Source organism: Bombina bombina, chromosome 8, assembly GCF_027579735.1.
Source record: "Bombina bombina isolate aBomBom1 chromosome 8, aBomBom1.pri, whole genome shotgun sequence".
Lineage (NCBI taxonomy): Eukaryota > Metazoa > Chordata > Amphibia > Anura > Bombinatoridae > Bombina > Bombina bombina.
The window spans coordinates 341,892,726-341,920,225 of record NC_069506.1 but is presented as its reverse complement, the minus strand read 5'-3'; the positions used below and the strand labels follow the sequence as shown (position 1 = coordinate 341,920,225).

General features: G+C 42.2%; 1 protein-coding gene across 1 annotated transcript in view; it reads left to right on the top strand.

Moving 5' to 3' along the window:
* TECTA (tectorin alpha) overlaps positions 1-27,500 on the top strand; it is a 465,600-nt gene that overhangs the window by 327,186 nt on the left and 110,914 nt on the right. Inside the window, exon 14 of the mRNA XM_053691581.1 lies at positions 320-606. Within this exon, the coding sequence (XP_053547556.1) occupies positions 320-606 (287 nt within the window). The remainder of the gene's footprint in view (positions 1-319; positions 607-27,500) is intronic.

The following is a 27,500-nucleotide window of genomic DNA, read 5'->3' as shown; positions in this document are numbered from 1 at the left end:
TAGGTGACTATGTAATTGGCTATTGTGACTATGTAATTGGCTATTGTGACTGAATAAGGTTCTCGTATTCTTGTGCTATTTTATAAGCCTTACTGTAGTGCATTAAATGATCAGTGTTTAAAATGACACTTTTTAATATTTGTGTCATATACATGTTTTATAGTTGGAAAAAATACCTTTATGTCGTATGAACTAGACATTGCAGCAGTGGCAAGAAATAGATTTTTCTTTAAAGGTGAACGGAGACCATGATGGAAAAAATACTAAATTTTGAGCAACTTTGCCCCTTGAAGTTTTTTAACTATTCATTTTATTTTAGGTAAACGGAACACAAGTGACTGTCCCATTTGTAACTGGATTGTCTACCAAAATTTACAGCATGGAAGGATTTTTGGTTATAGACACAAGTCCTGATATTCAAATTCATTATAATGGCTTCAACATTATTAAAATCAGCATTAGTGAGAGACTTCAGAACAAAGTATGTGGTCTTTGTGGAAACTTTAATGGAGACATGACGGATGATTATGTGACGCTTAGGGGGAAGCCTGTTGTAAGCAGCGTGGTATTAGCACAAAGCTGGAAAACCAACGGAATGCAAAAGAGGTGAGTTACAGATGAGACTGACTTATTATCTAAAACTCAGTGGTGGTTTTAAGGAGGGATTGTAGGAGTTGCTATAGTAACCCCAATCATTAATGTAGCACCCCCTAGCATTGACTGGTGTCAACAAGCTCAAAATTACTCAATGTTTCCAAAAAGTCCCAAAATGAAAGAGAACCGGCTTCAAAGGTAAAAATTAACTTTTATTGTATCCATTTAAAACGCAATAGTGCAAAGGTCAACATCACAGCCATGTATAATAACCAGCCTGAAAAAAGGATCCGGTAGATCCTACTCTCACAGAAACTTGGCTCTCTCATTTAGACACAGCATCCACTGCTGCACTGTCACATGGGGGGTCTCCACTTCAGACCCACTCCTAGGTCTGGTAATAGACAAGAAGGGGGTGTAGGTATTTTACTTTCCACTCATTGCACCTTTCAAAAAATACAACCCATCTCTTCCCTCACATTTTCCTCATTCTAAACCCACATTATTTACTTATTCTCTCCCTTCTCTATATGTGTTGCAATCATACACTGCCCCCCTGGCTCCTCAACTCAATTTCTAGATCACTTTGCTGCCTGGCTACCTTATTTCCTTTTCTCAGACACCCCTGTCCTATATTCTTGGCGACTTTAACATCCCTCTTGACAATCCCACTGCCTCCTCTGCAAAACAACTTCTGCAACTCACTCCCTTTTTCGGTTTGTCACAATGGACTGATTCTCCCACTCACAAAGACGGTCACTCCCTTGATCTGATCTTTAGCTATCGATGCACTATTTAAGACTTCACAAATTCCCTCTTTCTGACCATCTTCTCCTCACTTACAACATCTCATTCCTCCCTACAACTCTCCCTCCTTCTACCCCTCACACCAAACTCCATAGAAGCATTATGTCATTAGATCAGCAACAGCTCACTAGTTCTCTCAAACCTCCCCTCTCATCCATCTCCTCCTTTTCCTGGCCTGACCAATCTATCTGCCACTCTAATTCCACCCTAACATCGGTCCTTGACAATCTGGCCCCTCCTACCATAGCTCGGAAATCACACACTCACCTTCAGCCCTGGCATACTCTTCTGACACAGTACCTACACAGATGTTCCCGTACTGCTGAGCAGCACTAGAGAAAATCTAAGAGTTCAGCTGACTTTCTTCCTTACAAGTTCATCTTGAACTCCTTCTACTCTGCCATTATTCTAAGTAACATTACTTCTCTACTCTTATCTCTACTCTTTCCTCAAACCCAAAACGTCTATTCTCCACTTTCAGTACTCTTCTCCCTCCACCCCTGCCTCCTAATACAACTTCTCTGTCAGCACAAGATTTTGCCAGCCACTTCAATAACACAATCGATTCCATCAGAAACGAAATCAGCTCCCAACATACTTCTAGTCTCTCATCCCCTTAAAAGCTTGCAATCAACCAAAACCCACATAGCCATATATTTAGCTCTTTCGCCCTTGTTACTGAGGAAGAAGTTTCTGCTCTTATACCTGTCCCCTCGACCCCATCCCCTCACAGCTACTCCCCTCCCTCTCATCTACACTTACCCTTTGTGACGGACCGCCTGGTACCCCGAATGAGTATCTCCGTCAGAACACTTCCCTTGTCCAGGACATCCCTTTATCCAGAGCAATAGCTCCTGGTATCTCCCTTTGACAGCAGTCTAAAGTTATATAGGTGAACAGAACTGAGACAACACTCAGTTGTCTGAACACAAAAATGAATACTTTATTTGAAAGCAACACACAGTTTTATTCACCCTGGCATTCCAGATTTACAGAGCTTCAGGTTACATAGGGAATTGGTTAAACAGTAAAGCAAACATATGAACAATACATCAAACCTCTAACAATTGTCTATTCACAGGTAAAACAGATTACCATATCAAGTTAATTAACTGGGGAAGAAAGTTTACTCAGACAATCTGATGTTGGGCAGTCTAGTTAACATAATCACACAGGAACACAATCAGTTTGCCCAGACAGACTCCTGAGACACAATCAGATTAGAAACGTAAATAAAATACATCTTATTACAGAATATAAGAACAGCTCTTATTAACTATTAAGTCACAATTGCTCCCACAAGGGGCACTCACACCCTGTACCCATCCTGTATTTATGGATACAGGGTGACATGGACACAAGACAGAGTTATGGAAGTACATGGGGTGTCCAGCATATAAAATTCCACATTTCCATACAGTCTCTGGGTATCCTTAAGCCCATGTACCTCCAGCCCAAAGAATGTTCCATAACAGGCCCTCAGATCTTGGTGACTCACGTCACATATATCCCCCTTCAGAAGGAGACTAACACAGGAGGAGACCTCAGACGAGTTGACTTCGAAGTTAGTCCGTATATCCATTCCCCCAAAACCCGTATCCACACAGTACCCCAAACAAATTGTCCCAAACAGAGCATCACTCACCTCTACCTCTCTCATAGAACATACCAGCTGCTGGGGAGAAGTGCCGACTGTCCCTTCTCCCTGGAGTCCTTTCAGTCACTGGAGAGAAGACAGGGTGGCTGGACTCACTCCAACATGCTGTTTCGGATCTGGGCAATATCCCAGCATCCCTGGAGAATACAGGTGGAGACTGTAGTCCCATCCACTTGTAATGGATAGGAATCTGCCATCGCTTGCAGAGAGAGACCGACATCTCTCGGTCCCAATGCCAGCTCCTCCGCTGGGATTGCTGCATGCTCCTCCGGTCCCTCTGCCAGCGTGAGGCTGTCATTCCTGTTTTCTGGGTTGCCGGTTAGGGGTGGGCAGAGGCCAACAACACTCTGCCCTGTTGCCTGCTCTTCTGTTGGGTAATCCGCATCTGACAACTCAGAGGAAAAGTCAATTAGATCCACAATCTCTGGGTTCAGCTGAGGAGATAACATGGCAACTAGGGTCCCCATGCCAGGGGGTTGGGGGTCTGGGCTGACTTCCCCATATCCCTGCACTCCACGTGTGGAGACCACTGTCTCATCCACACCTCCTAGACCAACATCCGTGGATATGAAGTCCACTAGATCTGCTGCCTCTGAAGTAAGTAAAGGACCACTTTCCAGCAGTTCTAGGTAATCCACCTCAAGATACCATTCCTGATAGATAAGCCATGTCAGGTAAGGCTCTAAGGCAAGTGCTTCCAATGGCTGTAAAAGCTTCTTCCTCTTGCTTTGAATGTCCCAGAATCGATATCCCTCAGGACTGCCAAAGTCATCTTTCTCCTCAAATGCTTCCCATAATAAGCTGGGGCCACCAAAGTCATCACCTTCCAGGGAATAGTGTGTTTCTGCCCTCAACTGCCACCTGTCTGCAAACCAATATAACGCTCTGTACCGATCCTCAAGTTCGACCTCTCTTTGCACCAGACACTTCAGTTTAGCTATCCCCTCACCTGTGGGTTGCCCTCTCAGTAAGCAGAGCCGCAAGTTTACCTGGTCCCCGAAGCCCTGTTTTGGGGAGGGCAGGACTTTGCCTCTTCAGCCATACCATTTCTCCAGTGCATCTTCCCACATCTCTAGCCGAATCAGGGCTCTCCATTCCAGGCACATCTCCTATGGAACAGGCCCTCCTAAAACAGCAAGGGCGACTTTGACTTGTCGCTCAAAGTCCCATATCGGAACTTCCCATTTAGAGGTATCTGATCCCAGCATCTCAGCTGTCCGAATATTCCGATACCTGGGGATCTGCTTCACCACCTCGGCATTCGTTACCCGCACTACTGCTTCGGATGGGTTGGCTCCGTAGATTGACAACCTTCTCGGCACTCTGCTGTGGAATTTTTCCTCTGCATCATCTATAATCATCTGGCTGTGATCCTTCACTGGCTGCCATTGGCGCATCTTTGTAGTCCTGCTTAGGGACTGATAGCTAGGCAGCATATCCCTCCAACCCAGCTTGTCCTGTGCATAAACAGGTTCATCAAGGTCGGTCAGCACTTGCTGCATTCCATAGCTGCAGGTGACAGTGCCGCTCCTCCTCTGTCAGCAGGACAAGAAATCAATCCCAGCGCTTGCCACCAAATGTGATGGACCACCTGGTACCCCGAATGAGTACCTCTGTCATAACACTTACCTTGTCCTGGACATCCCTTTATCCAGAGCAATAGCTCCTGGTATCTCCCTTTGACCGCAGTCTAAAGTTATATAGGTGAACAGAACTGATACAACACTCAGTTGTCTGAACACAAAAATGAACACTTTATTTGAAAGCAACACAGATTTATACACCCTGGCATTCCAGATTTACAGAGCTTCAGGTTACATAGGGAATTGGTTAAACAGTAAACCAAATATATGAACAATACATCAAAACTCTAACAATTGTCTATTCACAGGTAAAACAGATTACCATATCAAGTTAATTAACTGGGGAAGAAAGTTTACTCAGACAATCTGATGTTGGGCAGTCTAGTTAACATAATCACACAGGAACACAATCAGTTTACCCAGACAGACTCCTGAGACACAATAAGATTAGAAACGTAAATAAAATACATCTTATTACAGAATATAAGAACAGCTCTTAATAATTATTAAGTCCTTTATGCCCACTTGGTTTATAGAGTCACAATTGCTCCCACAAGGGGCACTCACACCCTGTACCCATCCTGTATTTATGGATACAGGGTGACATGGACACAAGACAGAGTTATGAAAGTACATGGGGTGTCCAGCATATACAATTCCCCATTTCCATGCAGTCTCTGGGTAACCTTAAGCCCATGTACCTCCAGCCCAAAGAATGTTCCATAACAGGCCCTCAGATCTTGGTGACTCACGTCACACCCCTAATACTCACACACATTTTTTACCTCTCCCTCAGCACCGCTATATTTCCCTTATCTCTAAAACATGTACTGGTCACACCTATCCTCAAGAAACCTTCTCTCAATCTAACCTCCCCATCCAACTACCACCCTATTTACCTACTTCCTCTTGCCTCAAAGCTTCTTGAAAAGTTGGTATATGCACACCTATCCCAGTTTGTTACATTAAACTCCCTCCTTGACCCACTGCAATCTGGATTTCGCCCCATCACTCCACAGAGACAGCAATGATTAGGGTTACCAATGACCTACTTGCAGCAAAATCCAAAGGTTACTTCTTTCTGCTTATCCTCCTTGATCTGTCTGCAGCCTTTGATACTGTTGACCACCCTCTTTTGCTCCAAACCCTCCAATCCTTTGGCATTTGTGATATAAAAACCTTTATTCACTTATACAGGGTCCATAGGACAGCACCAGCAACAACGTTTCAAACCAACAATTGGTTCTTAGTCATGGGGCTTCCTCTGCCCCATCACCACTTTCTGTTGGGGTACAGCAAGGCTCTGTCCTCGGTCCCCTTCTCTTCTCAATCTACACATCATCATTAGGTTCCTTAGTAAAGTCCCACGGGTTTCAATGTCATTTGTATGCCAACAATACCCAAATCTACCTCTCTTCACCAGACCTATCTCCTTCCTTGATAACCAGTGTCACTAACTGTCTTTCTCACATCTCTTCCTGGATGCCCTCTCACTACCTTAAATGGACATTCAAGTCCCAAAATTTTTTTCTTGATTCAGATAGGGCATGTAATTTTAAACAACTTTCCAATTTACTTTTATCACCAATTTTGCTTTGTTCTCTTGGTATTCTTAGTTGAAAGTTAAAAATAGGAGGTTCATATGCTAATTTCTTAGATTTTGAAGACCGCCTCTAATCTGAAAGCATTTTGACAAATCTTCACCGCTAGAGGGGGTTAGTTAATGTGTTTCATATAGATAACATTGAGCTCATGAATGTGAGGTTACCCTGGAGTAAGCACCGATTGGCTAAAATGCAAGTCTGTCAAAAGAACTGAAATAAGGGGGCAGTTTGCAGAGGCTTAGATACAAGGTAATCACAGAGGTAAAAAGTGTATTATTATAACTGTGTTGGTTATGCAAAACTTGGGAATTGGTAATAAAGGGATTATCTATCTTTTTAGACAACAAAAAATCTGGTGTTGACTGTCCCATTAAGCTAAACCTCTCCAAATCTGAGCTCCTTATTTTCCCCCCATCTTCTAAAATCTCCATCCCCCATCTCTCTATAACTATTGACAACTCCATCATTATCCCACCCCGCATGCCCGATGTCTTGGGGTCACATTTGACTCAGATCTTTCTTTCATTCCTCACAATCCTGCTGCTTCCACTTTAAAAACATCTCTAACATTAGACATTTCCTTACACAAGACACAACTAAGATTTTAATCCACTCTCTCATCCTTTCCTGCCTTGACTACTGCAACTCCGTCCTCTCTGGTCTCCCTAGTTTCCACCTAGCTCCTTTACAATCCATAATGAAGGTGTAATGCTCGTGGGATACTCCTCTATCAGACCGAACTTGGCCAGTAGTCTTGTTATCCCGGCATCAAGCCGGAATGATAGGGAATATCCCAGAGCAGTGTAGGTTTGCAAGATGAGATAAATGGCACTCATCACAGGCACGACAGTCCTTGGTGGCAACAGGCAGGAAACCAGAGAGAAACCACTAGGGTGGTCAAGCAGGCAGGCAGGGTTCGGCAACAATAAGGCAGTCCAGGGGTAAACCACTAGGATGGTCAGGCAGGCAGGGTTCAGCAACAGTAAGGTAGCCCAGGGGTAAACCACTAGGATGGTCAGGCAGACAGGCAGGGTTTGGCAACAGTAAGGTAGTCCAGGGGTAAACCACTAGGATGGTCAGACAGGCAGGGTTTGGCAACAGAGAGGCAATCCAGGGCAGATAGGGTTAACAGGTAGAGTGGTCAGACAAGCAGAGTTCAGCTGCAGTATCAATCCAGCAGTTAAGGGTTAAAGAGGCAGAGTGGTCAGACAAGCAAAGTTCAACAGCAGTATCAATCCAGCAGTTAAGGGTTAAAGAGGCAGAGGGGTCAGACAAGCAGGGGTCAGCAACAAAATAACAATCCAGCATACAAATAAATAACACCCAGGAGAACAGTAAGTAAGACCTATACTTGGGCAGTGATAGGTAGGACTGAAGTTACTTAAATAGGTGCAGGATTCGCGCCACAGGAGATCCAGAAACAGCAGATCCAGACCGGCTTCTGCTGGAGGAAGCATGCAGCGATGACGTCACTGCCGCATGCAGAGAGGAGCTGACTCCCCCATAGGCAACGAGCAGACAGCATGCGCCACATCCCTAGTAACAGTTAGAGCAGTGTGGCGCTACAAAGCCCCCCTCTCAAGGGTTCCCTCAGTGAACCTGAGTGGGCCTCAAAGCATGAGCAGCATGGAATCTAGAGACCAAGGATGGAGCATGCACATCAAGTGCAGGAACCCAGGAATGATCCGTCACAGAGTAACCCTTCCAATGTACCTGATACTGCAGAAGCTTGGAGCTGGGTATATCTGTTCCTGATGTAAGGCTTGAGTAGTGAGATATGGAAGACTGGGTGTATGCGCAGAGTTTTGGGCAAGGCGACTTTGTAGGCAAGAGGAGACAGTCTTTTCAGGACTTTGTAGGGACCAATAAACCTAGGTCCCAATTTGTGACAGGGTTGACGTAGGCGAATGTGTCGAGTAGAGACCCAAACACGTTCACCCTCTGAGAGGGCACGTACAGAAGCTCTATGACGATCAGCAAATTTCTTATATCTAGAGACAGCTGAACGTAGCTGAGAGAGAATACATTGCCAATGAGTGGTGAGTTCAGTAACGTGTCGGTCTGCAGCAGGAACCCCAGTGGATTGAGCAGAAAGAGGGAAGACACAAGGTTGATACCCTGCTGTGGCTTGAAATGGAGTACATCGAAGAGAAGAATGCCAATGAGTGTTTCTTGCCAGCTCCGCTAGGGGTAATAACTCAGACCAGTTGGTATGGAGAGCGTTGACAAAGGCTCTAAGATAAGCCTCAAGATCCTGGTTTACACTCTCAGTTAGACCATTTGTCTGAGGATAGTAGCCGGAAGACAAGGAAACCGTGGTTCCAATCGACTTACAAAAGGCTCCCCAAAAGGTAGAAATTAATTGTGGACCTCTGTCAGAAACAATATTTAGAGGAATGTAGTCGTACCACATGCAGAAGGCAGTTTTGTTAGGGGTACAAAATGAGCCAGTCTGGAAAAGCTATCCACCACAACCCAGATAGCTGTATGGTGGTCAGAAGGTGGGAGGTCCACAATGAAGTCCATTGTTATGTGTGTCCATGGTTGTTTGGGAATGCACAATGGTTGGAGCAAGCCAAGAGGCAAGGATCGGTTGGTTTTGTTGGCAGCACAAGTTATACAGGCTTTTACATAATTCTGAGAGTCAGCCTTCATAGTAGGCCACCATACGTGTTGGGAAAGATGCTTAAAAGTCCTTGTCAAACCAGGATGTCCTGAGAGTTTACTGTCATGAGCCCAGGACAGTATGGGAGTGCGTAAGTTCAGAGGTACAAAAAAGATATCGGAAGCCACGGGGGCTTCAGTAGGTTTATTGGACTGGGCACGTTGCAATCTTTGAAGAAGGGTGGTATTCAGTTGAGCAACCACACAGGAGGGGTGTATGATATGTTCAATACGAGCTTCAGATAAATCACTTGAGTGAGGGAATTGACGGGAAAGGGCATCCGCCTTCTTGTTTTTGGTCCCAGGAATATAAGAGATTACAAAGTTAAAGCGGGAAAAGAACAAGGCCCACCTGGCCTGTCGAGGATTGAGTCGATGAGCTGTCTCTAGGTTAGTCAGATTCTTGTGGTCGTTGAGAATCTTAATGGGATTAGTGGTGCCTTCCAATCAATGAAGCCATTCCGTCAAGGCCATCTTAATGGCTAAGAGATCCTGATAACCCACATCATAATTCCTCTCTGCAGGAGTAAAACATTTAGAGAAAAAGGCTACAGGGTGCGACTTGGAGGTTAAAGGATCCCTTTGGGTTAGAACTACTCCAGCCCCTATCTCAGATGCATCAACCTCTAAAGTGAACCGTAGGTCAGGATCAGGATGGCGGAGCACAGGAGCAGAACAAAAGGCTTTTTCAGATGAGAGAAGGCATTTATGGCTTCAGGAGGCCAATGTTTACAGTCTTTCTTCCGTTTTGTCAGTTCAGTGAGTGGAACGACTGTTTGGGAAAAGTTCTTTATAAACTTGGAGAACCCCAAGAATCTCTGCAATTCCTTTAATGAAGCAGGTAGGGGCCACTCTAAAACTGCAGTGAGTTTAGCAGGATCCATGACAAAACCTTCTTTTGAGATGACATATCCAAGAAACTGGGTCTGAACTTGGACAAACTTGCATTTTTCTAGTTTGGCTACTAAAGAATTGTCCCTGAGACGTTGAAGTACATGTCTCACGTGCTTATGATGCTCTTCCTGAGTGGAAGAGAAGATAAGGATGTCATCCAGGTAGACGATGACAGTGTGATTAAGGAGGTCACGGAAGACATTGTTGACAAATGCCTGGAAGACTTCAGGAGCGTTACATAACCCAAAGGGCATTACGAGGTATTTGTAATGCCCAGATTTGTGTTGAAGGCGGTCTTCCATTTGTGGCCTGGGAAGATACGGATCAGATTGTATGCCCCACGTAAGTCTAACTTGGTGAAGAAGCAAGCACTCTGGAGCGAGTCATAGATCTCGGTGATCAAAGGAATGGGATAGCAGTTCTTGATAGCTATATTGTTCAAGGCCCTGTAGTCGATGCAGGGTCTGAGCCTACCATCCTTCTTACTGACGAAAAAGAAGCCTGCCCCAGCAGGAGAGAAGGAGGGGCGAATGAAGCCTTTAGCTAGATTATCTTGGATATATTCCTCCATAGATTTGGTTTCAGCTTTGGAAAGTGGATAAGTCCTCCCTTTAGGAAGTGGGGCTCCGGGAAAGAGGTCAATTTTGCAGTCATAACTACGGTGGGGTGGTAGCACGTCGGCTGTCTTTTTCTGAGGGAACGTTTGGAGGAGTCTGTATACTGGCTATGGGGATATGAAGTAGAGGAGTGACTTTAGCAAGGCAGGAATGGAAACAGGAGGCACCCCAGGAGACCAGTTGTCCTTCAGCCCAGTTGAACTGTGGATTGTGTATACGAAGCCAAGGAAGACCAAGGATGACAGGCTGTGCTGGAGAATGAATGACCTCGAACTGCAGCTGTTTGGTATGAAGGACTCCCACAGTCAGGGTCAGGAGTGCTGACTCAAAATGGATCAACCCTGAACCAAGGGGGGTGCCATCCAGAGTAGTTATTTTGAGACAATGTCTTTTCTGCAGAAGAGGCAAGCCAGCTTGAATCATAAAATGGTGATCCAGAAAGTTTACGGTTGCCCCTGAATCAATGAAGGCTTGAGTGTGGACAGGGTTCTGGAGAAAGGTAAGGGTTACAGGTACCAGAATCCGAATGGAGTGAGGGGATTTAGTAGAGATCATCTTTAGAGGTACCCCAGTGTTATCCCCTAAGCATTGGTTTTTCACGGCTGAAGGTTACAGTCCTTAAGTTGGTGGGCGTTAGACCCACAATAAAAGCACAATCTCAATCTCCTTCTTCTCTGTCTTTCAGATTCTGAAGGTTTGAAGGAGGAGAGATCCATGGGTTCCTCCACTGGGGTAACTGGAGCTGTTGAAGTGGTAGAGGATATTGCTGAACTTGGACGAATAGGAGGACGGGAGGGAAGCACCCTTCTAGTTCTGTCTCTTTTGGCTTGTCTCTCCTGGAAGCGAGAGTCCAGACTGATACAAAGCTTTATAAAGTCATCCAAAGAAGAAGAAACAGCACGACAAGTGAGTTCATATTTGATGCGTTCATGCAGACCCCTCCTAAAGGCTACATTGAGAGCACTGCCATCCCAAGTGGTTTGAAGTGCCAATGTGCGAAACTCGATGGTGAATTGTGCCACAGTTCTATTGCCCTGGCAGAAGTCTAGGAGAGAAAATTCTACAGCAGAGGTACGGGCAGAAGTCCCAAAGACAGAAGATAATACAGAAATAAAAGCATCAGCCTCATGCAGGAGTGGAGCGTTCTGTTCCAAAAGGGAAGAGACCCAGGCTAGGGCCTTGTTTTTCAGTAAGGAAATGATAAAGGTGATCCTTGACTGGTGAGACTGAAAGGTGTGAGGATCATTGCGGAAGTGAAGCCTGCATTGGTTAAGAAAACCCCTGCAATCAGTAGTACCTTCATACTTGTCAGGAAATGGTATCCGGGGTATACTTCCAGAAGCAGAGGAAGAAGCTGCAGTACTAGGAGCAGAGACTGGCGGTAAAACAACAGGAGCGGTATTCCTCGCTGTAACTAGTAAAGAGAGTTGAGCGGTTATAGCCTTTAGCTTGGAATCCATATTCTGCAACTGTGTGGTATGGGTTCCCAACATCTGTCCCTGAAGATAAACTGTTCATGCCACCTCATCTGGCTCCATGGCCCAAGTATAATGTAATGCTTGTGGGATACTCCTCTATCAGACCGAACTCGGCCAGTAGTCTTGTTTATGCCGGCGTCGAGCCGGAATGAGAGGGAATATCCCAGAGCAGAGTAGGTTTGCAAGATGAGATAAATGGCACTCACCACAGGCAGGACAGTCCTTGGCGGCTACAGACAGGAAACCAGAGACAAACCACTAGGGTGGTCAGGCAGGCAGGGTTCGGTAACAGTAAGGTAGTCCAGGGGTAAACCACTTGGATGGTTAGGCAGGCAAGGTTCGGCAACAGTAAGGTAGTCCAGGGGTAAACCACTAGGATGGTCAGGTAGGCAGGGTTTGACAACAGAGAGGCAATCCAGGGCAAATAGGGTTAACATGTAGAGTGGTCAGACAAGCAGAGTTCAGCAGCAGTATAAATCCAGCAGTTAAGGGTTAAAGAGGCAGAGTGGTCAGACAAGCAAAGTTCAGCAGCAGTATCAATCCAGCAGTTAAGGGTTAAAGAGGCAGAGTGGTCAGACAAGCAGGGGTCAGCAACAAAATAACAATCCAGCATACGATTCAATAACACCCAAGAGAACAATAAGTATCACCTATATTTGGGCAGTGATAGGTAGGACTGAAGTTACTTACATAGGTGCAGGATTCGCGCCACAGGAGATCCGGACCGGCTTCTGCAGAAGGAATCATGTGGCGATGATGTCACTGCCACACGCAGAAAGGAGCCGACTCCCCCCTAGGCAACGAGCAGACTGCAGGCGCCGCGTCCCTAGCAACAGCTAGAGCGGCGTGGCACAACAGAAGGCCTCTGTCACGCTCATCTTCCTTACACATCACTCTTCATCTGCTGCACCTCTCTGCCAATCACTTCACTGGCTTCCTCTTGCCTCCAGGATTAAACACAAAATTCGCACTCTGACATACAAAGCCCTCAACTGCACTGCTCCCCCCTATATCTCAGACCTTGTCTCCAGATACTCTCCCTTCCATCTCCTTCGCTCTGCTCATAACCTCCTACTCTCCTCCTCTTTTGTTACCTCATCACAACCCGTTTTCAGGACTTCTCCAGACTGGCTCCCATCTTGTGGAACTCTCTGCCTCACTCCACAAGATTCTGCCCTAGTTTTGAAAGCTTCAAGAGCTTCCTAAAGACTCTACTGTTCAGGGATGCATACAACCTACACTAACCTTTCCTATTACCAGTTCCCCTTCTCCATTACTATCCGCCATGAACCCCCTTAGCATTTAAGCCTAAGAACCCAACTGTTTGCAGATCACCTTCATAATAGCTGACTGCAACAGTGCGACTCTCGGCAGGGCCCTCTACTAATTTAATCCATATAAATGTTAACTTGTATACCGCCTATGTTTATAGCGCTGCGGAATCTGTTGCCGCTCTACAAATAACTGATAATAATAACATATTTTGTGCCTGGACGGCACTTCGCCAGAGAAAATGTTATCTTGCCTGCTCTATGGTGGACTGTTATGGACTGTATAAACTCATCCCTGTAGAAAGGGTTTATTTCTCTACAGGGAAAAATACTATCCTGAAAGAAACAAAATGCTGTAAGGCTTGTTAGCTCACTGCTGAAAATATTTCTATTGGTAACAGACAGACAACAAGAAGCCAATTAACAACAGCTGAGGACAGTTAGAGGGATATATAAGGCAGCTCTTGCAAGCAAGGGTAGATTCATTTGGATCTCAGACAGGGAAGTAACAAGACATTCGGGGAGTTGTCTTGGAAAACCTGTATTTAAATGCCTAATCCTTTATCATAAGAACATGTAGGATTATATAAACTGTGTGCTTGTTTTTTTGGTCCAGCAGCAAGGATAGTGCTTGCTTATTAATGGCTACATTTACCACCAATCAGGAAGTGCTACCCAGGTGCTGAATAAAAAATCATCTGGCTCCTAAACTATAGAGTCCTGCTTTTTAAATAAAGCTAGAAAAGAGAACGAAGAAAAATTGATAATAGGAGTAAATTAGAAAGTTGCTTAACCCCTTAACGACCAGCGTCGTACCCTGTACGATGCGGGTCGTAATGCCCTTAAGGACCAGTGGCGTACCCTGTACGTCGCTGCAGTCCTGGGCTTCTCTCTGCCGCAATCTTGTTTAAAATAGCGAGATCGCACAATTTCTGCATGCCGCATGAGTGGGGCACTGCAGAAATATATTTGCAGAGTTACTGATGCAGAGAGGGCCACTCTGTGGCCCTCTCTTCATCAGACAGTGGTGGTGCCGATCATTGGTGGGTGGGAGGAGGTAGGCGGGTGGGTGGCCCCTCGCTAGAGGGGGCGGGAGGAGGGCGGGACCACTATGCTATGCTACACAGATAGGGTACATAAAAAAAATAAGCTCGGAAGTGAGGGGGAAGGAGGGAGGAAGGGCAATAAGGGGGATCCTATGTGGGATCCATTGTGGGAAAGAGATCTGCGAGGGAGAGAGGGGTAGGGTAATGGCGGGAGGCAGCTACACTACAGAAAAAATTGTTTTTTTTTTTTTTTTTAAATATACATAAATTGAGGCAAACTGGGTACTGGCAGACAGCTGCCAGTAGCTAAAATGGCGGCAAATAGGTAAAGGGGGAGGGTTGGAGAGCTGTTTGGGGGGGATCAGGGAGCTTGGGGGGTAAAAGGGGATCCTAAACTGCAAACAAAATAATATATATATATTTATTTATTTATTTATTTATTTTAAAAAAAAGCAGCCTTTTATTTTAGTTCTGGCAGACTTTCTGCCAGTACTTAAAGGGACAATCAAGTCCAAAAAAATAGGGCAAATAGGGCATGTAATTTTATACAACTTTCCAATTTACTTTTATCACCAACTTTGCTTTGTTCTCTTGGTATTCTTAGTTGAAAGTGAAACCTAGGAGGTTCATATGCTAATTTCTTAGATCTTGAAGGCCGCCTCTGCATTTGACAGTTTTTTACCACTAGAGGGCGTTAGCTCATGTTTTTCATATAGATAACATTGAGCTCATGCATGTGAATTTACCGAGGAGTGAGCACTGATTGGCTAAAATGCAAGTCTGCCAAAAGAACTTAAATAAGGGGTCAGTCTGCATAAGCTTAGATTAAAGGTAATCACAGAGGTAAAATGTGTATTAATATAACTGTTGGTTATGCAAAACTGGGGAATGGGTAATTAACGAATTATCTATCTTTTAAAACAACAACAATTCTGGTGTTGACTATCCCTTTAAGGTAGGGGTGACAATTGTGGGGTGGGGGAGGGAAGAGAGCTGTTTGAAAGGGGTCAGGGAGGGATCAGGGGGTGGGATGTGTCACGTGGGAGGCAGATCTCTACACTAAAGCTAAAGTTTACCCTACAAGCTACCTAATTAACCCCTTCACTGCTGGGCATAACACAAGTGTGGTGCGCAGCGGCATTTAGCAGCCTTCTAATTACCAAAAAGCAATGCCAAAGCCATATAAGTCTGCTATTTCTGAACAAAGGGGATCCCAGAGAAGCATTTACAACCATTTATGCCATGATTGCCCAAGCTGTTTGCAAATAGTTTCAGTGAGAAACATAAAATTGTGAAAACGTTAACAATGTATTTTATTTGATCGCATTTGGCGGTGAAATAGTGGCATGAAATATACCAAAATGGGCCTAGATCAATACTTTGGGTTGCCTACTAAAAATATATATATACAAAAAAGGCTCTATTTCTGTTTAAATGTAGTGATGGCAAAAATGCTAAAAATGCTCTGTTCTTTTGGGGAAGTTTTTGTCTGAAGTGCCTGGTCCTTAAGGGGTTAAAATTGCATTTTCTATCGGAATCACGAAAGAAAGAAAAAAATTGGGTTCAGTATCCCTTTAGCCTTTACTGACAAGGTCCACTCCATTATAAGGTCTGATATTAATGATCAATACAATTTAGCACCTTCATCATGGAAGTTACATGAAAATGGTAAGAAAAATGCAATGAATAAAAGAGAAAGGAGAAAGGGAAGGAGAGGACTTAAATAAGAAAGAAGATACGTGGAGGGAGATTATAATGCCATCTACTATTATTGATATTACTGGTACCTTGCTATTGTGAACCTCCAGTTTGTAAAGTCTAAAACCATATCTGCTCGATACTCCTGTTCACTGACTCTTGCTTGGACATCAAGGTAGCGGCTCATAGACCTTGTAGATCTTGCGTTATGTCATCTGTTTCCCTAAGGATATAAACCAAATGGTTAGTGAGCTTGCGTTATGTCATCTGTTTACCTAAGGGTATAAACCAAATGGTTAGTGAGCTTGCGTTATGTCATCTGTTTACCTAATTATATAAACCGAATGGTTAGTGAGCTTGCGTTATGTCATCTGTTTCCCTAAGGATATAAACCAAATGGTTAGTGAGCTTGCGTTATGTCATCTGTTTCCCTAAGGATATAAACCAAATGGTTAGTGAGCTTGCGTTATGTCATCTGTTTCCTTAAGGATATAAACCAAATGGTTAGTGAGCTTGCGTTATGTCATCTGTTTCCCTAAGGATATAAACCAAATGGTTAGTGAGCTTGCGTTATGTCATCTGTTTCCTTAAGGATATAGAACAAATGGTTAGTGAGATTGCGTTATGTCATCTGTTTCCCTAAGGATATAAACCAAATGGTTAGTGAGCTTGCGTTATGTCATCTGTTTCCTTAAGGATATAGAACAAATGGTTAGTGAGATTGCGTTATGTCATCTGTTTCCCTAAGGATATAAACCAAATGGTTAGTGAGCTTGCGTTATGTCATCTGTTTCCCTAAGGATATAAACCAAATGGTTAGTGAGCTTGCGTTATGTCATCTGTTTCCCTAAGGGTATAAACCAAATGGTTAGTGAGCTTGCGTTATGTCATCTGTTTACCTAAGGATATAAACCAAATGGTTAGTGAGCTTGCGTTATGTCATCTGTTTCCCTAAGGATATAAACCAAATGGTTAGTGAGCTTGCGTTATGTCATCTGTTTCCCTAAGGATATAAACCAAATGGTTAGTGAGCTTGCGTTATGTCATCTGTTTCCCTAAGGATATAAACCAAATGGTTAGTGAGCTTGCGTTATGTCATCTGTTTCCCTAAGGATATAAACCAAATGGTTAGTGAGCTTGCGTTATGTCATCTGTTTCCCTAAGGATATAAACCAAATGGTTAGTGAGCTTGCGTTATGTCATCTGTTTCCCTAAGGATATAAACCAAATGGTTAGTGAGCTTGCGTTATGTCATCTGTTTCCCTAAGGATATAAACCAAATGGTTAGTGAGCTTGCGTTATGTCATCTGTTTCCCTAAGGATATAAACCAAATGGTTAGTGAGCTTGCGTTATGTCATCTGTTTCCCTAAGGATATAAACCAAATGGTTAGTGAGCTTGCGTTATGTCATCTGTTTCCCTAAGGATATAAACCAAATGGTTAGTGAGCTTGCGTTATGTCATCTGTTTCCCTAAGGATATAAACCAAATGGTTAGTGAGCTTGCGTTATGTCATCTGTTTCCCTAAGGATATAAACCAAATGGTTAGTGAGCTTGCGTTATGTCATCTGTTTCCCTAAGGATATAAACCAAATGGTTAGTGAGCTTGCGTTATGTCATCTGTTTCCTTAAGGATATAGAACAAATGGTTAGTGAGCTTGCGTTATGTCATCTGTTTCCCTAAGGATATAAACCAAATGGTTAGTGAGCTTGCGTTATGTCATCTGTTTCCCTAAGGATATAAACCAAATGGTTAGTGAGCTTGCGTTATGTCATCTGTTTCCCTAAGGATATAAACCAAATAGTTAGTGAGCTTGCGTTATGTCATCTGTTTCCCTAAGGATATAAACCAAATGGTTAGTGAGCTTGCGTTATGTCATCTGTTTCCCTAAGGATATAAACCAAATGGTTAGTGAGCTTGCGTTATGTCATCTGTTTCCCTAAGGATATAAACCAAATGGTTAGTGAGCTTGCGTTATGTCATCTGTTTCCCTAAGGATATAAACCAAATGGTTAGTGAGCTTGCGTTATGTCATCTGTTTCCCTAAGGATATAAACCAAATGGTTAGTGAGCTTGCGTTATGTCATCTGTTTCCCTAAGGATATAAACCAAATGGTTAGTGAGCTTGTGTTATGTCATCTGTTTCCCTAAGGATATAAACCAAATGGTTAGTGAGCTTGCGTTATGTCATCTGTTTCCCTAAAGATATAAACCAAATGGTTAGTGAGCTTGCGTTATGTCATCTGTTTCCCTAAGGATATAAACCAAATGGTTAGTGAGCTTGCGTTATGTCATCTGTTTCCCTAAGGATATAAACCAAATGGTTAGTGAGCTTGCGTTATGTCATCTGTTTCCCTAAGGATATAAACCAAATGGTTAGTGAGCTTGCGTTATGTCATCTGTTTCCCTAAGGATATAAACCAAATGGTTAGTGAGCTTGCGTTATGTCATCTGTTTCCCTAAGGATATAAACCAAATGTTTAGTGAGCTTGCGTTATGTCATCTGTTTCCCTAAGGATATAAAACAAATGGTTAGTGAGCTTGCGTTATGTCATCTGTTTCCCTAAGGATATAAACCAAATGGTTAGTGAGCTTGCGTTATGTCATCTGTTTCCCTAAGGATATAAACCAAATGGTTAGTGAGCTTGCGTTATGTCATCTGTTTCCCTAAGGATATAAACCAAATAGGTTAGTGAGCTTGCGTTATGTCATCTGTTTCCCTAAGGATATAAACCAAATGGTTAGTGAGCTTGCGTTATGTCATCTGTTTCCCTAAGGATATAAACCAAATAGGTTAGTGAGCTTGCGTTATGTCATCTGTTTCCCTAAGGATATAAACCAAATGGTTAGTGAGCTTGTGTTATGTCATCTGTTTCCCTAAGGATATAAACCAAATGGTTAGTGAGCTTGCGTTATGTCATCTGTTTCCCTAAGGATATAAACCAAATGGTTAGTGAGCTTGTGTTATGTCATCTGTTTCCCTAAGGATATAAACCAAATGGTTAGTGAACTTGCGTTATGTCATCTGTTTCCCTAAAGATATAAACCAAATGGTTAGTGAGCTTGCGTTATGTCATCTGTTTCCCTAAGGATATAAACCAAATTTTTAGTGAGCTTGCGTTATGTCATCTGTTTCCCTAAGGATATAAACCAAATGGTTAGTGAGCTTGCGTTATGTCATCTGTTTCCCTAAGGATATAAACCAAATGGTTAGTGAGCTTGCGTTATGTCATCTGTTTCCCTAAGGATATAAACCAAATGGTTAGTGAGCTTGCGTTATGTCATCTGTTTCCCTAAGCATATAAACCAAATGGTTAGTGAGCTTGCGTTATGTCATCTGTTTCCCTAAGGATATAAACCAAATGGTTAGTGAGCTTGCGTTATGTCATCTGTTTCCCTAAGGATATAAACCAAATGGTTAGTGAGCTTGCGTTATGTCATCTGTTTCCCTAAGGATATAAACCAAATGGTTAGTGAGCTTGCGTTATGTCATCTGTTTCCTTAAGGATATAGAACAAATGGTTAGTGAGCTTGCGTTATGTCATCTGTTTCCCTAAGGATATAAACCAAATGGTTAGTGAGCTTGCGTTATGTCATCTGTTTCCCTAAGGATATAAACCAAATGGTTAGTGAGCTTGCGTTATGTCATCTGTTTCCCTAAGGATATAAACCAAATGGTTAGTGAGCTTGCGTTATGTCATCTGTTTCCCTAAGGATATAAACCAAATGGTTAGTGAGCTTGCGTTATGTCATCTGTTTCCTTAAGGATATAGAACAAATGGTTAGTGAGCTTGCGTTATGTCATCTGTTTCCCTAAGGATATAAACCAAATGGTTAGTGAGCTTGCGTTATGTCATCTGTTTCCCTAAGGATATAAACCAAATGGTTAGTGAGCTTGCGTTACGTCATCTGTTTCCCTAAGGATATAAACCAAATGGTTAGTGAGCTTGCGTTATGTCATCTGTTTCCCTAAGGATATAAACCAAATGGTTAGTGAGCTTGCGTTATGTCATCTGTTTCCCTAAGGATATAAACCAAATGGTTAGTGAGCTGGCGTTATGTCATCTGTTTCCCTAAGGATATAAACAAATGGTTAGAGAGCTTGCGTTATGTCATCTGTTTCCCTCAGGATATAAACCAAATGGTTAGTGAGCTTGCGTTATGTCATCTGTTTCCCTAAGGATATAAACCAAATGGTTAGTGAGCTTGCGTTATGTCATCTGTTTCCCTAAGGATATAAACCAAATGGTTAGTGAGCTTGCGTTATGTCATCTGTTTCCCTAAGGATATAAACCAAATGGTTAGTGAGCTTGTGTTATGTCATCTGTTTCCTTAAGGATATAGAACAAATGGTTAGTGAGCTTGCGTTATGTCATCTGTTTCCCTAAGGATATAAACCAAATGGTTAGTGAGCTTGCGTTATGTCATCTGTTTCCCTAAGGATATAAACCAAATGGTTAGTGAGCTTGCGTTATGTCATCTGTTTCCCTAAGGATATAAACAAATGGTTAGAGAGCTTGCGTTATGTCATCTGTTTCCCTCAGGATATAAACCAAATGGTTAGTGAGCTTGCGTTATGTCATCTGTTTCCCTAAGGATATAAACCAAATGGTTAGTGAGCTTGCGTTATGTCATCTGTTTCCCTAAGGATATAAACCAAATGGTTAGTGAGCTTGCGTTATGTCATCTGTTTCCCTAAGGATATAAACCAAATGGTTAGTGAGCTTGCGTTATGTCATCTGTTTCCCTAAGGATATAAACCAAATGGTTAGTGAGCTTGCGTTATGTCATCTGTTTCCCTAAGGATATAAACCAAATGGTTAGTGAGCTTGTGTTATGTCATCTGTTTCCTTAAGGATATAGAACAAATGGTTAGTGAGCTTGCGTTATGTCATCTGTTTCCCTAAGGATATAAACCAAATGGTTAGTGAGCTTGCGTTATGTCATCTGTTTCCCTAAGGATATAAACCAAATGGTTAGTGAGCTTGCGTTATGTCATCTGTTTCCCTAAGGATATAAACCAAATGGTTAGTGAGCTTGCGTTATGTCATCTGTTTCCCTAAGGATATAAACAAATGGTTAGAGAGCTTGCGTTATGTCATCTGTTTCCCTCAGGATATAAACCAAATGGTTAGTGAGCTTGCGTTATGTCATCTGTTTCCCTAAGGATATAAACCAAATGGTTAGTGAGCTTGCGTTATGTCATCTGTTTCCCTAAGGATATAAACCAAATGGTTAGTGAGCTTGCGTTATGTCATCTGTTTACCTAAGGATATAAACCAAATGGTTAGTGAGCTTGCGTTATGTCATCTGTTTCCCTAAGGATATAAACCAAATGGTTAGTGAGCTTGCGTTATGTCATCTGTTTCCCTAAGGATATAAACCAAATGGTTAGTGAGCTTGCGTTATGTCATCTGTTTCCCTAAGGATATAAACCAAATGGTTAGTGAGCTTGCGTTATGTCATCTGTTTCCCTAAGGATATAACAAATGGTTAGTGAGCTTGCGTTATGTCATCTGTTTCCCTAAGTATATTATCCAAATGGTTAGTGAGCTTGCGTTATGTCATCTGTTTCCCTAAGGATATAAACCAAATGGTTAGTGAGCTTGCGTTATGTCATCTGTTTCCCTAAGGATATAAACCAAATGGTTAGTGAGCTTGCGTTATGTCATCTGTTTCCCTAAGGATATAACAAATGGTTAGTGAGCTTGCGTTATGTCATCTGTTTCCCTAAGGATATAAACCAAATGGTTAGTGAGCTTGCGTTATGTCATCTGTTTCCCTAAGGATATAAACCAAATGGTTAGTGAGCTTGCGTTATGTCATCTGTTTCCCTAAGGATATAAACCAAATGGTTAGTGAGCTTGCGTTATGTCATCTGTTTCCCTAAGGATATAAACCAAATGGTTAGTGAGCTTGCGTTATGTCATCTGTTTCCCTAAGGATATAGAACAAATGGTTAGTGAGCTTGCGTTATGTCATCTGTTTCCCTAAGGATATAAACCAAATGGTTAGTGAGCTTGCGCTATGTCATCTGTTTCCCTAAGGATATAAACCAAATGGTTAGTGAGCTTGCGTTATGTCATCTGTTTCCCTAAGGATATAAACCAAATGGTTAGTGAGCTTGCGTTATGTCATCTGTTTCCCTAAGGATATAAACCAAATGGTTAGTGAGCTTGCGTTATGTCATCTGTTTCCCTAAGGATATAACCAAATGGTTAGTGAGCTTGCGTTATGTCATCTGTTTCCCTAAGTATATTATCCAAATGGTTAGTGAGCTTGCGTTATGTCATCTGTTTCCCTAAGGATATAAACCAAATGGTTAGTGAGCTTGCGTTATGTCATCTGTTTCCCTAAGGATATAAACCAAATGGTTAGTGAGCTTGCGTTATGTCATCTGTTTCCTTAAGGATATAGAACAAATGGTTAGTGAGCTTGCGTTATGTCATCTGTTTCCCTAAGGATATAAACCAAATGGTTAATGAGCTTGGAGCTGTTTTTTTTTAAAAAGTCATTGGGCGTCCTGGAAAACTGCAAAAGGCACCATAAATATTAAAGGGACATGAAACCCAAAACTTTTTTTGTGATTCAGACAGAGCATACACTTTATTTCTATTGTAAATGTGCTTAGTTCCCATGATATTCTTTGTTGAAGAGATAACTATGTAGGTATCTGCTAAATGGCAAGAAATTGTGCCGCCATCTAGTCCTCTTGCTAATGGATATCATCCTAGGAAAAGTACTGCCAAATAGTGCTCCAGACATGGGTAGGCACCTGAGCTTACATCCCTGTCTTTCAACAAAAGATAGCAAAGAAAAACTGATAAAAGAAGTAAATTAGAAAGTTGTTTAAAAATTTTTGCTCTATCTGAAAGAAAATTTGGGGGTTTCATATCCCTTTAAAGGGACATATTACACTCATTTTTATATAACTGCATGTAATAGACACTACTATGAAGAAGAATATGCATAGATACTGATCTAAAAATTCAGTATGAAATTAATTAGAAGCTCCCAGTTTCACACTGTTGATGAGGTTAGGCTGAGACACCCAGTAAAAGGGTCTGGGGATGCAGGAAGAGGAGATACCCCCCTTCCCTTGCATATGAAAACACAGAGTACACAAACAGGAGCAAGCAGGAATCTGTAAACTTCAGTCTACATCTGATAGTTTGGGGCTTGGTTAGTCTGAAAATCAGCACAATGTTATTAAAAAATAAGCAAAACTATACATTGTTACAAAAACACCCCCAGATGGGCTATATAAAGGGATTATCTATAAAACATTTTTGCAAAGAAAAATCTAGTGTACAATGTCCCTTTAATTTATAGCTGCACCAGCACTGTCCTAGTGAATGCAAGTAAAATAGGATGTCACAATTATATCTCGGTTTGCATTTGTGTTGCCACTGTATGTAGTAAGTGTATGTAGTAAGTGTATGTAGTAAGTGTATGTAGCAAGTGTATGTAGTAAGTGTATGTAGCAAGTGTATGTAGTAAGTGTATGTAGCAAGTGTATGTAGTAAGTGTATGTAGCAAGTGTATGTAGCAAGTGTATGTAGCAAGTGTATGTAGCAAGTGTATGTAGTCAGTGTATGTAGTCAGTGTATGTAGTCAGTGTATGTAGTCAGTGTATGTAGTAAGTGTATGTAGTAAGTGTATGTAGCAAGTGTATGTACTCAGTGTATGTAGTCAGTGTATGTAGTCAGTGTATGTAGTCAGTGTATGTAGTCAGTGTATGTAGTCAGTGTATGTAGTCAGTGTATGTAGTAAGTGTATGTAGTAAGTGTATGTAGCAAGTGTATGTAGCAAGTGTATGTAGTCAGTGTATGTAGTCAGTGTATGTAGTAAGTGTATGTAGTAAGTGTATGTAGTAAGTGTATGTAGCAAGTGTATGTAGTCAGTGTATGTAGTCAGTGTATGTAGTCAGTGTATGTAGTAAGTGTATGTAGTAAGTGTATGTAGTAAGTGTATGTAGCAAGTGTATGTAGCAAGTGTATGTAGCAAGTGTATGTAGTAAGTGTATGTAGTAAGTGTATGTAGTAAGTGTATGTATTAAGTGTATGTAGTAAGTGTATGTAGCAAGTGTATGTAGTAAGTGTATGTAGTAAGTGTATGTAGTAAGTGTATGTAGCAAGTGTATGTAGTAAGTGAATATAATGGCCACTTGTTAGGTCCATTTACCAGTAGCCACAAAAATAAGTACCCCTTAAAGTATTAAATAATGGTACCTACTGTATGTTTTACCTTTATTGAGATGGTGGTATGGGGAGGCTGTTAGAGAGTGTGAGAGAGAGAATAATAGTGTGGATAGGGATGTTTCCAGCACTGGGATACTAGAGGGGGATGAGACAGTGGGATAGTTGCTGTTTGGAGAGGATGTAGTTAAAGGGACATGAAACCCACATTTTTCTTTCATGGTTCAGATAGAACAAACAATTTTAAACAAGTTTCCAGTTTACTTCTATAATCAAATTTGCTTCATTCTCTTTGTATCATTTGTTAAAGGAGCAGCAATGCACACATAGGTGAGCCAATGATAATCTGTATATATATGCAGCCACCAATCAGCAGCTAGAACCTAGGTTATTTGCTGCTCCTGAGGTTTCCTAGATAAACCTTTCAGCAAAGGATAACAAGAGAAGGAAGCAAATTAAAAAATAGAAGTAAATTGGAAAGTTGTTTAAAATTGTATGCTCTGTCCAAATCATAAAATAAATCTTTTGGGTTTCATGTCCCTTTAATTATGGTACGAGTAGGTCAAAGCTAGTTATGAGGGGAGGTCTAGGATAGAGGATTATCATATAAATGTATCAGGGAAGAATTATTTAGTAGCAGCTGAATGTCATTGTTTTTACAAAGCATTGAACTAGTGGAAGAGGAAGTAGTTACAGTTTGCATTATCATCCTGTTGTCTTTGTCTGCAGCTGAGAATAACAGTTACTTATCCATCACGATCACCTCTAATTTAGTGATAAATGATCCATTAATCTGCAGCTCACGCACTGTAACGGCAGAGCAATTGCAATTTAGGCCACTGTTGTTAGTGAGGTTTACAATGTATTAGGTTTAGCTAACAGTATACATTGTAAGAAACTGTTTTATGTACAGAAATGATTAAACCAATTATTGAGCCTTCAGATACAAAAGGCTTAGGGGCCTATTTCATATAGTGCGAGCGGACATGATACAATATTGCGGATCATGTCCGCTGCACATTGATAATTGCCGACAGCATACTCTCTCGGCATTTAGCATTGCACCAGCAGTTCTTGTGAACTGCTGGTGTAATGCCGCCCCCTGCAGATTTGCGGCCAATCGTCTGCTAGCAGGGGGTGTCAATCAACCAGATCGTATTCGATTGGGTTGATTTCTGTCCACCGCTTTAGAGCAGGCAGACAGGTTATGGCGCAGCGGTCTTTAGACCACTGCTTCATAACTTCTTCCTGAAGGCTCGCTGGAAACACGGAGCTTGATAAATATGCCCCGTAGTGGATAAGTGGAAGCTGCAAGAACTCCAAAGAGGAACCCTTGTCTAACCCTCTCTCCCCCACTTAGGCACCTAATGTAATAAAATACAAAGTAAAACAGGAAGACTCCGTAACCCCAGTGTATACAAAAGAAGAAGTCTCAGTGAGCTGTACGTATATTTCATGAACTACTTTATTGTACTATATTTACCTTGATAAAGTTCACCTTGGCAAGAACACCCAGTGTACACAGAATTCAGTCTTTTGTGAATATTGTTTGGGTTCTCTCACTTCTGACAGATCTCATTGTTAGACCACTTTGGCTCACAGAACTTTAATGAATTCAGCCTACTGATAGCAAATCAATATACCACAGAAATGATTAAAACTACTGCTATATACTTGTATCCAGTGAGAGTTGTTAAAGGAACAATATACTCAGACATGCATTTTATAAGAGTGTGGTTGCTGCCAGAACACATAAGATGAGCTGAACTCCCTCTCTTATAGCTCCCAACTGTCCAGGATCTTTCGGGATTGTCAAACATTGGGATTATGAGGCCAATTTATCAAAGGTCTTGCGGTCCTGATCCGACAATGCGGAGAGCAATATGCCAATGGGCCGCCAGCAGGGAGGTGTCAATCAACCTGTACCGTACTCGATCGGGTTGAATTGTGGCGATTCCTGTCCCCCTGCTCAGAGCAGACAGAAGACTCGCCAGAAACACGAGCCCTCAAGCACCATTCGGAGCTTGATAAATGGGCCTCTATACCTTCAGTAGCAAAGCCCATCAGGACAAATGTCCTGGTTTCTAGCCCACCTCCTCCACAGCCATCATGGCTCCGCCCACAAACATAGGTGGGCCACTGCCCACAAATCTCCCTCGCCTCCCTGACCTGAAAAGTTTCTGGGTAATTTTGGGTTGCTCACCCTCACTAGGAATTTGATTTCTGTTCCTGCCTCTTAAATTGCTTTTCTAAAGCCAATACTGCAGAATTTATATTTTTAGTAAAGGTTGTTGTTTTAACATCCAAAAATAGATATTTCAAATAACAATATGAAAGTAAAGGAGCTATTTTTAAACATTTCAATACAGTACAGCAGATAACTTTGATCACTGTAAACACATTGGGAGAAATTACAAATGGCGCACAAACATTTTAGTGCTGTTGAGCTCAAGGTTAATTTACAGCGCTCCTGTGTTTGCACTGGTATCACAAGTTGAAAGTAAAAAGTTATCACCTGAGCTTATGGCCCCAATTTATCAAAGTCTGGTGGACCTGATCCAACAGTGCGGATCAGGTCCGCCAGACCTCGCTGAATACGGCGAGCAATACGCTCGCCGTATTCAGCATTGCACCAGCAACTCACAAGAGCTGCTGGTGCAACGCCGCCCCCTGCAGACTCGAGGCCAATGGGCCGCCCGCAGGGGGTGTCAATCAACCCGATCGTACTCGATCGGGTTGATTTCCGTCGATGTGTGTCCGCCTGCTCAGATCAGGCGGACAGGTTATGGAGCAGCGATCTTTGTGACCGCTGCTTCATAACTGCTGTTTCTGGTGAGTCTGCAGGCTCGCCAGAAACACGGGGCATTAAGCTCCATTCGGAACTTGATAGATAGGCCCCAAAGGCTCAGGTTTGCTCACATCTACATGTTGGATAATGCGACTGCACAAACTCCGTTTCCCCATTAACTTCCATGGGGCACGTTAAAATATTATTTTCTGTTTTTGGCTCTGTGATAGGAAAACTGCACTAAAGCAAATTTAATATTTTTGTTTTTTTATCTAGAAATAATTCAAATATCTATGTTCTTTGCTTAACCCCTTAATGACCGGACCATTTTTCAAATTTCTTACCCTTAATGACAATGGCTATTTTTACATTTCTGCAGTGTTTCTGTTTAGCTGTAATTTTCCTCTTACTCATTTACTGTACCCACACATATTATATACCGTTTTTCTCACCATTAAATGGACTTTCTAAAGATACCATTATTTTCATCATATATTATAATTTACTATAAAAAATATATAAAATATTAGGAAAAAATTGAAAAAACACACTTTTTCTAACTTTGACCCCCAAAATCTGTTACACATCTACAACCACCAAA